Source organism: Stigmatopora nigra, chromosome 12, assembly GCF_051989575.1.
Source record: "Stigmatopora nigra isolate UIUO_SnigA chromosome 12, RoL_Snig_1.1, whole genome shotgun sequence".
Taxonomy (NCBI): domain Eukaryota; kingdom Metazoa; phylum Chordata; class Actinopteri; order Syngnathiformes; family Syngnathidae; genus Stigmatopora; species Stigmatopora nigra.
Genome location: NC_135519.1, coordinates 12,936,199 through 12,951,767, shown reverse-complemented (window position 1 = coordinate 12,951,767; position 15,569 = coordinate 12,936,199). Strand labels below are relative to the sequence as shown.

Genomic DNA, 15,569 nt, shown 5'->3' with positions numbered 1-15,569 from the left:
ACATCTGGGGCTGCCAAAATATTTTTTTCCGAAGTTTTTTTTTCATAAAAATCAAAGAATTCAAGAGCTAGCTTCCATTTTATTTGTTAAACAGATCATCGTAACTTTAAAAAATAGTGTTTTTTAGTCATTTAATATATTTTGTACCACCCAACAATAATTAAGTATATCAGAGAAGATTACAGTTTTCATTTTCCCAAGTATTTTTACGCCATTTTCTGATGTTCCCTTCTACAAAATTGCTCCTTTTTTGTTGTCTGTCGTACCTGGGTTATTTATTAAGCATATTTTCACCTCCCCAAAAAAAAACAAGTAAATGGATGTGCCTGCAAATCTGCATCCATTTATCTGCGACCACGGCAGAGTGGTAATGATGGGCTTCACGCACATATGTTCCCATCTTGCCTCGATTCGGCTTCATTAATGTCGCAAGTCGAGTAACTTCGGAGTTGTGCCTCCCTTGGTGACACCAAAACAACAAAGGGAAAAAAAACTAATGAACTGTATGACTTTTAAAGGAGTGGGATAAAATACAACCATCCCTTTTCATAATTCACCCAAAAAGTCCCATTTATCCCATATGTATGATAGCATTTGTAATACAGCATTATGATACCAAAATTTTGATGTTAGTACGATAAGGTTTATCTTATCTTCCATTTTGTAATACTTGTATTTTCTGATTTACTAGCATAATAATTGTTGGATTATTTGCCTCTCATATTGCTCATTTTTTTGCTCCTGTCCATCAAGTCAAATCAAAAGCCTTTATTGTTATCATACACATGAGGAATATAATTATGTCACTTATATCTCAAATTTAGTTTCCACATGTGCCTATACTCATTGTATACACATATATGTAAATATATATATGTATTTTCACGACTATAAGGGGCAACGCATTTAAAGGCGCACCGTCAATGAATGACACTTTTTAATTTGTTTCCATATATAAGGCGCACTGGATTATAAGGCCCCCTGTCTATTTTGGAGAAAATTTAAGACTTTTAACTGCGTCTTATAGTCATGAAAACCTATTACTTTTTTCATATATTTTTTTATATACATATTCATATAGAATTCTTAAATTTCCCACATAAGGAATCAATAAAAAATATCTTAACTGCATAAAGTACCCCCAAAAAAACTTTGAATAAAATAAAGACAGGCAAAATAACATTAAATCTTTATTTAAATTACAGCTAGGATTATCTTTTAGAAAAATACACACATTCAACTTTTTAAATGTCTACTTTATGCATATTTCCATAGCTGTATGCACATAATACTCTGTCTTTTTGTATGTGTATGACTTTCTCTCCAAAAGAAATATCTTGTCCCCAAATAATTCCCATTGGACATCTCCTCGAAGGCAAGTGTTTGAAACGGCTGTCGCTCTTTTAATTTCCCATAAGGATCAAATCTCGATGGCGATCGGCAACATGTTTCGCCCGCCACCTTTTGAAGCGTTTCCGCCACATGTCACAGTTGCCGTGCAAGCAACTTTTGTTTTGATGACTGACTGACTGCCACTGCCTTTGCCCCGACCACCCCGGACACGTTAGACAAATATTGCCAGATTTCACTCGGAGAATGTCAGCAGAGACTCGATGTGTCTTTCTTTGTCCCTGGAGTACTCAGTGTAGAAAATAGATCCACTTCAAGGCATTTTATTTAGCTAACTGTTTTCTATCGTTCTTTAAAATAGTCAAGATTGGAGGGATGATATAAATTCACCTTAAGTGTCCCCAATTAAAAATGTGATCGGAATCTAACAGACTCGATTACGTCGTTTTTAGAAGATCGGAATCTAACGGACCCGATTACATTGTTTTTAGAAGATCGGAATCGGGTAAAAATCGGGTTAACATTTTTAAGTATTAACTTATTAGCGCCATTTTTTTTACTGTCAAAATGAATGAATATTTCTGTATAGGCGAGAAAATGTAATAATAAGGGTGATCCTACTTTGCGATTTTTTGATTATTCCGGGCATTTTTTGTCTATAATATCCGCAATATTTGAGGGATTACTGTAGAATATCTTTGAAATATATATTTTTTTATGTTGACTCTATTGAAACGAACATTTTAGTAAAAAAATATAATTGACCAACAAATTGCAACTGAAATAACTCAATTTATGGCAAATTTATGTAAAAGACATTGTTTAAAAGTCACTTTATTTTTACTGAAATAGGGAAACGGTAACGGTACATTGTTCAACTCCAGATTATACTTTTGTAATCTCATATTTTTCAAGAGCAAAAGAAATATTTTCTATGATGCATGACCAATTTTCATTTACTGAGGAGCGATCTCAAAAGAAAAATATGCTAATAGAGTAGCATCATCTGTGTGTTCTTTATATAAAGGAGCTCACAGAATCTGGATGGCTTTTTCGCGGGAGATGTGAAAACTTAATCTGCCACTCATGGTGTGTCCATGAGCATGTCATGTCTGTTGTTCACGCTGAGAGAGCAGATGGCTGCCGGCCGGCCGGCTTACTGACCAATCCCAGTCTGTCCAAGTCAATTCTTTGTGGTCAAGAAGCACTGACTTCACCATCAAAATATAATACCACAGAGTCGGGGGGGAAAAAACAGCATTTCTTTCATTGGTCGCCCTATTTCGCATTTCTTTATTTTCATTTCCACACCATCCTGTTCTTTTTTTCTATCCGCGTATAATATTAGTATAAAATAAGTATTTTTTTTACAATATAGCTTAGTGGCCAGCCAATAGCAGGGCAACCATTCACGCATATACTTGTACCGATGGAGTATTTAGCATACAATTAGCATAGCATGTATGTTTTTGGAATGTGGGAAGAAACCGGAGCACCTGGAGAAAACCCACCCAAGCTCAGGGAGAACATGGACTCTTCACAGAGTGATTCGACCTGGGATCAAACCCTCGACTGCAGTACTGTGAGCCTAACTGCTCGCCCGCTGGGTTTATATTTTAGGTTAAAACTTTATTGCATCCCGTATTTTGGTATTTTCTTGGGTGCATTAGCAAGACAGATACAAGACACAGAAGACATTGTAGAGCTAGTTAAATTATTATTATTTTTTTTAATAATTTTCAATTAATATTTAACATTAGTGATTGAAAGGTGTTCAATCCAAGTTCCATTGTATTGGAAGACAGATTTTTTACTGATTTGTCTTTTTGTACTTTTGTAATAATCGCCTAAGTCACCAAGTATGCTATTTTTAAACATTTGCCATTGTGTTATTCAACGAGCTCTTGTTTTATTTGCCGAGGGTGAATGACACGACCTCCAGATCCGTTTAAAACTATGCTTACGGGTATGTACACATACTGTATGTCGGCATTTGCGACCTCCAGATCCATTTTTAAAATCCGCTTGAGGGTATTTACAGAAACTCTCAGTCAGCATGTTCTATTCACAGTCCCGTTTGCTCACATCTGTTAAGCGCACATTCTTAACATCAGATCATGGCTGATCAATAAATAACATTTATGTTCTGTGTACTCCATATGTAGAGAAAGATATCTATTTTGCGGGACAGGACATAAAGCAGCGGCTAAAATACAGAGTTAAAAAAATGTCTGATTAAAAAGATGTGCAATTACAGCATGGTTGAATCTGCATCCTATGCTGCTTTTATTGTTTATTGGTAATATGTTTAATAAAGTTAGTCAGTGGAACGTTGTAGTAGTAGCAGCTGGTCAAACAATGACGAGAAATGGATGAGCACCCCCGGACGGACATTTTTTGGGGGGTTTCTTTGCTGGTGTTGCGATAAAAAAGTTCGATAGAAGCGAAATTACAGGGTCATTTTTTGACAGATTTGTCAGTGCTACAAAATGTACGGCTATTCATCAAAATCAAGGAAATGTGCTATGCTAAGAAAATTGTTTAAAAAGACAAGAGTAAAACTGCATTTACAGTATAATGCGAAAATGCAATGCTGAGAAAATTGTTAAAAAAACACAAGTAAAACTGCATTTATAGTACATGAGAAACAACCAAAAACAGATGTAGCAGCACAAATTGATTAAGAAAAACAATGAATTAGCATTTGCATATGTATGCATTACATTCTTTTTGTTATGACGCTTAGAAGCATCACAAGACTTTTGGCAGCCATGTTCATATCTTGCAATAACGTATATAAGTTTGCCCATTTTTGCTTGAAAAGTCGACTTCTCCCTGCCAATCTTTGTTTACCTTTAACATGATCGTTTTCTACCCCCCGCCAATCATCCAAACATTTCATTTTCGCTCTTTACCTCGTTTCGTATTATCTCAAAATTTCCTATTTGATGTCATTTCGAACCTAACAATAGCACTTTTTACGAGACATTTTCCTCAAACTAAAACAATAAAACAACATTGACATGAATTGCCATCAAAACTCGTATAGACATATAGACGATATCAAATACAGTTCTCGCCAAAAACTACGACTCTACTACGCAGTGATGCGGGTAAACGAGAGTACTACCTTAGTGACAGTTTCTTATCGCCATGGTGCTTTTTTTGTAGGAATTCATTCAAAGACAGCTTGGGGCAAAGATTAAAAAACAACCTTCCGTACCCGTACGGGTGGCTAGCGGGGTCATTGATGACTACTTTCTATATAAAATCTGCCGCACTAAGTCAATTTTGCTCAGCGCTGCCCGTCACCCGTCTGCGAGGGACAATTTATAGCCGTGAAGTACTACATCACCGTAGCGATGACACGGGCGCCTTGGCATCGATAGTATTGACGACAATATACCGTCACCTTAGTTTGACAGCGGGACTGAAAGCCAGGATAGAGGGCTGTGGATGTTTATCTTCCTAAAAGTGAGGAATTGCCAGATTTATGGGATGCTGTTTGCAGAGGATGAGTCATCGTTACCAAAACTGCAGTGTTGTAGGACGTTTTAAATGTTAAACTGGGTTGTACTTGATTTAGAATGCAGGTTTTTGATCAGGTATTGTTTTCTGATGGTTTTTGTCTTAATAGGGTTTAACACTTGGTAGTATAGTTCATTTATTTACATTAGTGGTTTGGTGATTGGCTATTGTAGAAGGTTAAATTGACCAGTTCCAATTGTGTCAATCAGAATATTTAGAAAATCAAAACACATGACATTGTTCAGGTAAGTTTTACTCTTTAAATTTGTAATGATCAACAACAATTATACCAATTAGACCAAGTCACTCATGTACTACTGTAAGTCAAGTTCCTAAACACTTTCTCAAAGATTTTCTTTGCATTTTTTGAAGGATATGTTGCTAGTTTTTGCATCTTTTTAGATTAGATTACCATATTTTCACAACTATAAGGCGCAGCCTCAATGAATGACAAATTTTAATGTTTTTTCCATATATAAGGCGCACTGTATTATAAGGCACAGTGTCTATTTTGGAGAAAATTTAAGACTTAAGTGTGCCTTATAGTTGTGAAAATCGATAGATTAGACTTTATTTCATGTTGTATTCAGGAAATTTCCTTGGTTGCAGTAGCAAGACAGACACAGAAGACATTGTAGACCTAGTTAAAAAAAAACTGGAGCCAAACACAGAAAACTTCTGGAGATTGAGGTTAAATTTTTTGAAGCGTGTGAAGATATTTACATTTATCAACACAGTTTTGTACATTTCTTTCAAATTTTTGTCAGGTTTTGACACATTAATGGAAGGATGCTGTTCAAGTGACTAACTCCATATAGTGTTAAAAATGAGAAGTGCAATGTAGGCTGTATTTAGTAGTCTTGTGGGGGCTTTAGTCAAGATTTTAATCAATTGCTCCAGGGCAAATGAAAATCTGTAGTTTGGACACAACTGATTTCCATTCTTACTTTGCTAAAGGCCTTTGTATTCCATTTTGTAGATCAAAACACCGAGAAATTAGGACAGAAAAGTACTTTGTTTCCACTCTTATCTGATTGCAACTGATGTTCTCTTCTACACATTCGCCCCAAACTACCCATTTCACATCTCGAGTCCATGAAAGCATCTTACTTAGCCTCTCATTGGACCCGAACGATTTATTTCAATTTCTAAAATCTCTTTGTTGAATGCGCTAAAGAAAGAATAGAAAAAAATGATGTAATTTTAGATGACACGTGGTATACGTTGTCTTCATTTGATCAGTCACGGCTATTTCTCAGCAAAGTCGACAACATTGTGAACCACAAAACTTGCGTGTCCAATATGGCCACCACCTGATTTAGGCTGTGAAATCAATAAGACAATTTCACTTGACAAAGATTCAGTCGCAATGTTGTGTTATATTCCTGAAAAGAAGAACAGCGAGACGACAGGTAGATGACAATCTGTTTTTTTATTTGCAATCCTACTGAGATGGAGAAATTGAAAAGTATTTCCATTACATTTTCCAGAACCAAAACTGGCTCTAATTTGAAATCCAACTAAAATAAATTCCCCTATTGGTTAACATTTCTATGAATTTGTCTTTCTGATTTAAAACTTTACATCCATCTTGAGGTAAAAGTGTCTAAATGCATAAAAAATACATGCCCACAGGGGTTAAGATAGTCTGAGAATGATGTAGTCCAAAGAAAGCGTTTTGAAGATGTATGTTTTATGGCAGTGACACACGCTGACAAAGATGTCGGATAGCTTCCAGGGAATGAGTGATGGATCCCCAGTACTTCAGAGAAAGCATTTAAGGGTCATTATTCCACCATTATCATCCCTGGCAATGACTGTGGAACCCTAACGTCTGTTAGCTGACTTCCTGTAGTGTGATGGGCTTGAGGCTATGTGTTCGCGTCTTGACAATTAGGGCAGAATAGGAATTTTAACAATGTGAGATGTCTTGATCGGGTGGTTTTTCATGAGATTCGAGAGCTGCCCATAGTTGGTCCTGATCTGGTATCTTAGAAATGTATGACGGAGGGAAAAATCTGTCTTTTGCTTCCCCAATTTGAACAAAACTATTCAACATTAAAGCCCTTATTAGTATTTTTCTGTTATGCAAATCAGTTCTGCAGAACAAAATAATGCAAAGAACTTATGTTTAAATATTTGTTTTTTGCCAATGACGTTTGAAACAAGTCACATCTAAGTACTGTTTAAGAGCTAATAAGTACTGTTTAATATCTAAGTACTGTTTAATATCTAAGTACTGTTTAATATTTAAGTACTGTTTAACATCCAAGTACTATTTCATTTCTAAGTACTGTTTAATATATAAGTACATTAGACCGCCGACCAAAAGTCCGGCGACCAAACGTCCGATCACGGAAAAAATGTGTCGCCTTCTTATCACTGAGGACTGATTGAATACATTTTTAATATATCAACCGTCAAATTGTGCGACCTTGTTTTACCATGTCGTCCTTGCTGACTCCCTTTTTCTTCCTTCTCTTTTGCACACCATTTTGCTTTCTCATTTCATGTAAAAGGCTACAAAGCCTCATTCTTGGAGTGCACTCTCCCGTTGTGCCCGTACAAAACAACCACGAGTATGAGCCTCACTCGAGCGTCCATTTTTCTTCTCCATTCTGCCTCGTGATGTTATTTGGTGGCAGCTCCTTTTGGGATTTGTTGCGCTATCATCTCGGCCTGTGCTTCAAGTGCACTGGCTTCAAACCATGATTTTCTTTATCATTTCATCTGTTTTCTAGTCCTCAACAAGCTTCCAATCGTGTATGCTATTTTTTAAATGGGGCATGCCATTTGACTGGCGTTTTTATGCTAAATTGCTCTAATATTCCAACAGATTCGATCATATAAAAAGCTTTTAGATGACATTGCATAATATTTTCCACAGTTTGAGCTTTATTTTTTTGTGCCTGGGTGGTGAACACATAGCTCTCAAGCCGAATGTGGCTCCTGGGTAAAACTAATATGGCTAGTTGCTTCTGATCATACTTTGTATATAACATGCCTTTTTGCCTAGTTTTATGTTTCTCTTATTTTTATTGTTTCTTAAAACACACTCAATTTAATTAAGCCCCGTTAAACACAAAATATACATCATATTTTTAAAAATAATTTGGCAGATAGGATTTTTTTTTCGCAGCTTCTGACTTAAGATGTCATGTTTTATTGGGTGCATTTTAGGGAGAAAATACATAAAGATGTGTTTTGTATTGTTTTTAGGCTCCATGATATTTTGACATTGAGTCAAGCATTCAAGTTTTGATTGAATATTTGTTTTGGCATCAATTTATCGATTAACAAATTGGATAAAGAGCTGAAAATCTGGTTTTGAGAATGACAACTGTTGATTTCCATTGGAATTGACAACCCTATGAAAGATCCCATTGCTGTCCCTTGTGTTTTTGCAAGGGTTGCGAACTGCGAATTGTGTCAAAAAGCTATTTTGATATGATGTTATTGTACTACTTTATCAGTCTCTTGGGCTTCAAGTCAATAATGGATGACAAACATGCCCTTCAAGTCTATTCACAGTGATCCATTATTTACTCCTTGCCAGACAAAACTTGTTATTTAAGTTTTTTTGTCAGACACTGACATATTAATAATGCTGAGCATGACATTTTCATCTTTCAAAGATATTCTGGCGCCTCTCCCGGTAGACATCCTGATCCACCCTAAGAGGATAAAAAGTCCCAGGGGCATATGTAAATAAAAATGGAGGAACGATAAGAACAACTCAGACATTCCAAACATAACGTTTACGGGTTTTAATCTCGATTGATTAAAATGTCAAGCAAAACTTGACGATGGCAGCTACCAACAAAGCTCCATTTTTGTCATTTTTTGGGGGGAAACCGAACCAAACCGACCTTGTTGATTCTCTCACCGAGCCTTTACATTTTCAACTTCCCGCTAGCTCGATGATTTCTTCTCAGTGGGACGCAAACGGAGACATTTCTATTCTGCAGCCCAGATGAGAACACTTTGTTGAATAATGAATCAAAACCATTTCGAAAAATTGATGTCTTCCGGAATTGAATGTGTCTTCTGCGCCTTGTTCTGATATTCATTTTTATCCAAGTGTCATTTCCCATCATTAAATATCGTTCTAGTCAAGACCACATCTGTTACTTCTAATAGAAGTGACCAAAACCACTGTGAGAACTGAGAGTTATTTTATTTTTTTTAATGCAACTGCAGGGACAAATTGGTTAGCGGTCCATGTAGAATAAGTCTCAAGTCAACCGGAATAACTTCTGACTATCTTTAATAAGTAGTCTGGAACAAATATAGGAGAGTTATGATCCTAATTTAAATGGTTTGCCTACTTTAAGAGAGTAAAATAAATGAGTAAAATTTGGTATTGAGTGACCGGCTGTACGTTTAAAAAGTCGGAAGATAAAAACATACTCGCATATAAGCCGCCTTATGAACAAATGTGTTACTTTGAAGGGAAAATCTTTAGAAAAATCATCTCACATGGTATTTCGGAGATACTTAATGAATCCAAAAGATCATCTGTTGGATTAAACATTCAGAAAGGGTGTTAGAGTATCACATGTACTACTAGACTGTTCTGTTGTGGTCTAGTCAAGAACAACATTTTGGGGAGTTCAGACCTTGCTTATCGATGATATGGTTTTTCGAAGAAATTTGAAAAATGTGCATAGGTTTACAGAGAAAGTTGAAAAAGACAGAAAAAGTTTTCCCAAACAAATGCAATGAAGTCCACTCTTGGTCTTGAGACTAAAAAATAGTGTTCCTTGGATATCTGTCTTGAAAATGTGCAGCAATTGGCCACTTTAAAAATGATTCTGAGGTTAAGATTGGAGAAAACAGGTCTGAAGTTGCATGAATAAGTCAAATTTCTTGATATATGTCATTTTTTCCTTAACATGTGCTAACAATTCATTTCATTTTCTTCTTCTGGGCAGCATGCGAATTGATGAACCAAGGGATCCTGGCGTTGGTCACCTCCACAGGCTGCGCCGCCGCCAGCGCCCTGCAATCCCTAACCGACGCCATGCACATCCCTCACCTTTTCATCCAAAGGAACGGTGACGGTGTTCCACGCACCGCCTGCCAGTTTAACCCCAGCCCGGATGGCGAAAGCTACACGTTAGCCGCGAGGCCTCCTGTCCGCCTCAACGATGTCCTGCTTACCCTCATTTCAGAGCTGTATTGGCAGAAGTTCATCGTCTTCTATGAAAGTGACTACGGTAAGAAACTTTTTGCTCATATGACGTACAAAAAAAGTTTGATTTCACTGCCAGATTCCAGGTAAGTTCCGATATTGCGATGTCAAGTTTGCGTAGGTTTTTTCCGGGTACTCCAGTTTCCTCACACATCCCCAAAACATGCAGACTTAACTAATTGTATGCTAAATTGTCCCCTTACTAAAGTACTTCTAAAGTAAATCCAATACATTAACATGGGCTGGCTCTATAGGTGAATGTGTAGTTCCCTTCAAAAATACTTTTAAATTAACCAAAAAACCTTCTCTCTTCATACCTGGAACTTAATATAAATTAAAATATGTGTATTCCTATCTCTGAACCTGTCAATCTGGCCAATCATCTTAAAACTTGGCTATTATACGAACAAAATTACGATCAAAACGCTGTCTAAAAACGGTTCAATTTGTGTATGTGTGCGTCATTGTTTATCTTCAACCTACACAAGGGACTAATAAACATGGAAAATAGCCCTGAGCTACAATTTTACATATTTACATATGTTCATTACCATGAATATAAATATGTTCATTAATTTGCTGTCCCTTATTAAATAATTCAAACTCAATTGTATGCTAAAAATTGTCCCTAACTAAGAATATGTTAGCGCTATTTTGATACGAAAAACAAATGAATAGCTGCCAGATCTTGATATCGTTTTTTTACCATAATATACTTTTTCATACCAGAAACTCGTGCATTATACAAGAAAACAGCCGATCTAGAATTTTGGCGTTCTGTCTTCCAAACAAGTCAAACGACACGATTCTTCTCCATTACTAATAACGCCAAGCCCGGCTTTAGTTTTAACCGTTGGATTTTATTATTTAATATATACTCATTGAAATCAAAGCTTGAGTTTAAATCATGCATGTCCGGGCCCTTTGAACATCCTTTTATAAACTAGAAGCCTCTTTTATGAGATGGAGAACCTTCGTACATCAGAGGCAAACCCGAGGAAGCCACGTTTTTTTTTGTTTTGTAATTTACACAGAGCCCTGAGAAGAAGGCATAAAATGGTGGCTGATGTGCCATAAAGTGGGACTTCAATCAATATTTTATCAATGCCTTTTTATGAAAAAGGAATGCTTGATGTGATATTTTACAGTACTTCAAACGCTTCTTAAAGAGTCGAGCCCGAGAATCCATGCTTGCCTTTTGTGGCTCTTGTGAGGGAGTCAGTCGATGGTCGTGAATCGATGTTGCAAAGAAGACAGGCGGCACAACAAATGGGTTCAATCACCTGAAAATGAATCACCATTCCGAGTATGATGCATGAATTCCCTACTGTGCTGCTCTTGTTAACTCAAAGAAACAAACTTGACTAATAGGAAGTCCTTCCGATGAGTTGACAGGCTCGAAATAGAGAGTCAATGTAATCTAAATCCATATTGCCTTATATATGATTCCTATTTATATATTGTCAGTGGAGAAATTGCCTGAAAAACTTTTGAAAGCAACTTGAAGGGGTTAATATTTCTGAAGTGAGAGTATTAATATAGGCTATGATCCCACCCGTTTGCTAAAATAAAATAAATAAAGACGACTATAAGGCGCACTTAAAAGTTTTAAATTTTCTCCAAAATAGACAGGGCGCCTTATAATCCAGTGCGCCTTATATATGGAAAACATTCAAATGTGCCATTCGTTGAGGGTGGTGCGCCTTATAATGGGGTGAGCCTTATAATCCAGTGAGCCTTATATATGGGAAAAAAATGTAAAATGTGTCATTCGTTGAGGGTGCGCCTTATAGTTGTGAAAATACTTTACAGTCTTTTTTAGCTTAATGAAAGTACCTGTTTTGGATATAATGTTGCCATTAAATGACTGGCAAACTTATTTCCATCTTAAAAACATGGCCTTCGTCCAATAATATCCAAATACAGGATGAAATAAAATTCTAATCTAATTTAATCTAAACATTGCTTGCCATACATACCAAAAAGAAAGAACCCTGAAGGAGAACTTAATCAACCATGATGAATATTACCAAAGATACAAGTTGCTGATGGACTTTACATAAGAAACGAACGTGAGAGAACTTAAAAATCAGTACAATTTCAGAGATCTCTGATGATTTTTAATGACTTTTTAACGGACTAGCCCAAGGTACAAAGTACTAATTGGCATACTGCATTTATTTTACTGGAATCCCTGTCACTTTCTGCAAAAAATAATATGATAACATCAGCAGGGGTTCCCCAATTGAGACTTATTCCACTTAGAAAACATGACTGAGATAGTGTTCACCCTCTAAAAGTTCTGCAAGCTCCACCCCTTTTCCCAGTTTGCCACACTTTGCAACAGACCCTTTCCCAGATGGATTTTGGAAACAAACCATCTGGCTGGTTTGGTTCTGCTGTTCAACAACAACAACAACAACAACAACAACAACAACAAGATAGAAGCATAGGCGTTGGTTATTAAGATCCAGACGATGAGACAAATCAGAGCCTAATTGGATCATCTGTGGCACCATAAAAGACAAGTGGCTCCCCAAAGAGCGTTATGTACATCCCAGTTTCTCTGCTCTCATTACGGCGACACCACGGACCCGACCTTTCCGAGGCAAAATGGCAAATGACCACACGTGACCTCGTGATTGGCAAGCGGCTCACAGACTATCTGCATGGTTGCTTCCTCCCAAGGCCTTCAAACGAGGCTTTTTGAGCCATTTCCAGTTTGGAAATAGCGCTAATGAGCTTTATCCTTTTATTGTTTCGGTGTAAGGGAGCCCACAGGTGAAGTACGGGATGCATAATGAACGGAAAATGGACTCTGGAAGTGAAATCTGGACTTAAAAGATGGATTCAGCTTTGAAATACCAAAGAAATAAGGCTGACTTAAGACTACTTGAGAAGATTTTTGGAGTATTTTACTTAGGAGACAAATTAGGATCCTTATCCACGAGTGGAGTTTGCTTTCCTCTCGGCGTTGTTACTGAGGCCAAATCGCAAATGCCTGCAGAAACGGAGATGTAGAGAACGAAAGGAGGTCAAATCAGGCTTTTTAGTTGCTTTCTACAATTTACACAGAACGAACAATGTCCTCGCGGGCAAGCGCTTACTTGCAGAAAAAAGCGAGGCCAAAAAAAATGAAGATAACTTGCTTGAACATCAGATACAAACTGGCTTTTCCAGCCTATTTGTTGCTACTTTTCTGCACAAGATTCTTTTGTTTTGCATTCCAACATGCACTACTAAGTCATAGTTAGTATTTAACTACTAAACTGGTGCTTCACCCAAAATGTTGAAAATTTGACCAATTTTTTAGCAGATCAAGATATTCCAAATCGCATTGTGACCGGACATTTGGTCGCCGGTATTTTGGTCGCCGGTCAAATATACTTAGATATTAAACAGTACTTAGATATCAAACAGTACTTAGATTTTTATCAGTCCTTAGATATCAAACAGTACTTTTATATTAAACAGCACTGAGATATTAAACAGTACTTAGATATTAAGCAGTACTTAGATATTAAACAGTACTTGATATTAAACAGTACTTGATATTAAACAGTACTTACATATTAGGCAGTACTTATATATTAAACAGTACTTAGATATTAAACTCTCTCTCTTAGATATTGAACTCTCTGTTAGATATTAAACAGTACTTAGATATTAAACTCTCTCTCTTAGATATTGAACTCTCTGTTAGATATTAAACTGTCTCTTTTAGATATTAAACTGTCTCTTTTAGAAATTAAACTCTCTCTCTTATGAATATAATTTTGAGAGCTGGCTCCAACAGTAAACTCTGTCACCATTTGACTGGCGACCAAACATCCGGGCGACCAAACGTCTGAGCACCAAATCGCATCTCTGGGAAGCATCATAAAATCGAACCTTTCCTCCAATTCTGTCCCAGGTAATCAGTCCATGTTTAACCATCTTAACAAGGTGTTAAAATGTGTTCCTTGAGATTATACAGGTCTCCTTGACACTCCAATTCCAGCTCCTTTAGGATTTACTCATGTTAATACAGCAGAGACTCAAGCAGGGATTATTGTCGACGTGATCTTGATTAAAGCACACTCTCTTTTGTCAAGAGAAAGCAGCCACATTGAAAGGAAATCTGCGCCTTGTCTCGATCTCGAAGAGGTTCACCGCAGGTGACCGGTCGCCGAAAAAAATCCTTTCCCGATTGTCGTCAAGGGTTTAACGGTTGAACTCGTAAGATTTCTCGCCGTGTTATACGAGTGGATCTCAATTAAGCTGAGTTGAAGTCGTTAGAGTCATAACACCGATGACTTCCTCGTCCAATGATTTTGTGACCGATCGGAAAGGTGCGATTGACCTTTGGTTAATTGCTCTTCCATAAAATTCGAAAAGGGTGAAAAGAGATTGACTGGTGAGAACATGACACAGGTTGTTAAGTTGTTTGACGCTTTTGTCAGTCTTGTTCTCGCTTGGAATTAAATTCCGGTTGATTGGGAAGGTGATAGCGTCAATTATTGTGTGATTAAGGTTTAAAATTTGGGAGAAAATTGGGGATTTTTCGTTGGTTGATGCATTGATTTGTTGTTTTTTTGGTGGTCGGTGAAGTGAAGGCTTTTTTTGAGGAGGGAAATAACTGTGGTGATAAATATTTTCTAGTTTGGAAAGGTAAATTGATACTTGGAAATCGATAAGTGAGGAGTTTTATTTCAGTCTGGGCATGGATTTTTCTTCATTGTGATGTTTTTGTTTTTTAAAGATGAAATGGTGTTTTTAGTTTGTTGTATCACAAGTGACACAATGGGTTGAAGAACTTTTGATGAAAAACTTTCGGGTTTTTTGCTTTTAACTGCACACAAGGCGACTTTTAGCTAATTTTTCTACATTAATAATAATTATTTGTGTTTTTAAAAATCCGTGGATCAAAAAGACTAAATATTCAGTTTGTTATCGATCTAAAATCATGTTTATTTGAGATATTTTTTATTAGTAAAGGAAAACATCTTTTAATCATTTGTTTTTCATTTCAAAAGGAAACCAATTATTCTTAAAATATGCTCAATACTAAAGTAGAGAACAAAAATACATTTTATTATCTTTTAAAAACATCTTTTTGAACTAAAACAACCAAAAATACAAATGTCACTGTCAAAATTCTTGATTTAAAAATGATAAAACCCTGAAATATTCCCTCCCCATCTCTAACCTTCATCTCAATTGAAAAATTGTCACTCATGACTTACTTTTTCGGACCGCATAAGACAACGCGATGGACCAAATTTAGCCCCCGAGCCACCATTTTAACACCAATTCTACCAAATTTTATACCGATTGTCACATAATAATCCAGACGGCAATTACTCAGTAACCGAGCTCCAAATTACCAGTGACTTGATTCCAAATATCCTTTCCTAAAATGAATTGCTTCTTCTTCATGAGGTATAAAGGGTCCTTTTTGAGGATGACAAAGATTTAAATGGGACAAAAGTGCAGTAAATAAATGATTAAATAAGCC

At 36.5% G+C, this 15,569-nt stretch overlaps 1 protein-coding gene across 2 annotated transcripts in view; it reads left to right on the top strand.

Annotated features, from left to right (window-relative positions):
* Positions 1–15,569, top strand: part of grid1a (glutamate receptor, ionotropic, delta 1a) — a 186,479-nt gene that overhangs the window by 92,069 nt on the left and 78,841 nt on the right. For both annotated transcript variants that reach the window (XM_077729380.1, XM_077729382.1), the window contains exon 3: positions 9,813–10,097. In XM_077729380.1, coding sequence (XP_077585506.1) covers positions 9,813–10,097 — 285 coding nt within the window. The remainder of the gene's footprint in view (positions 1–9,812; positions 10,098–15,569) is intronic.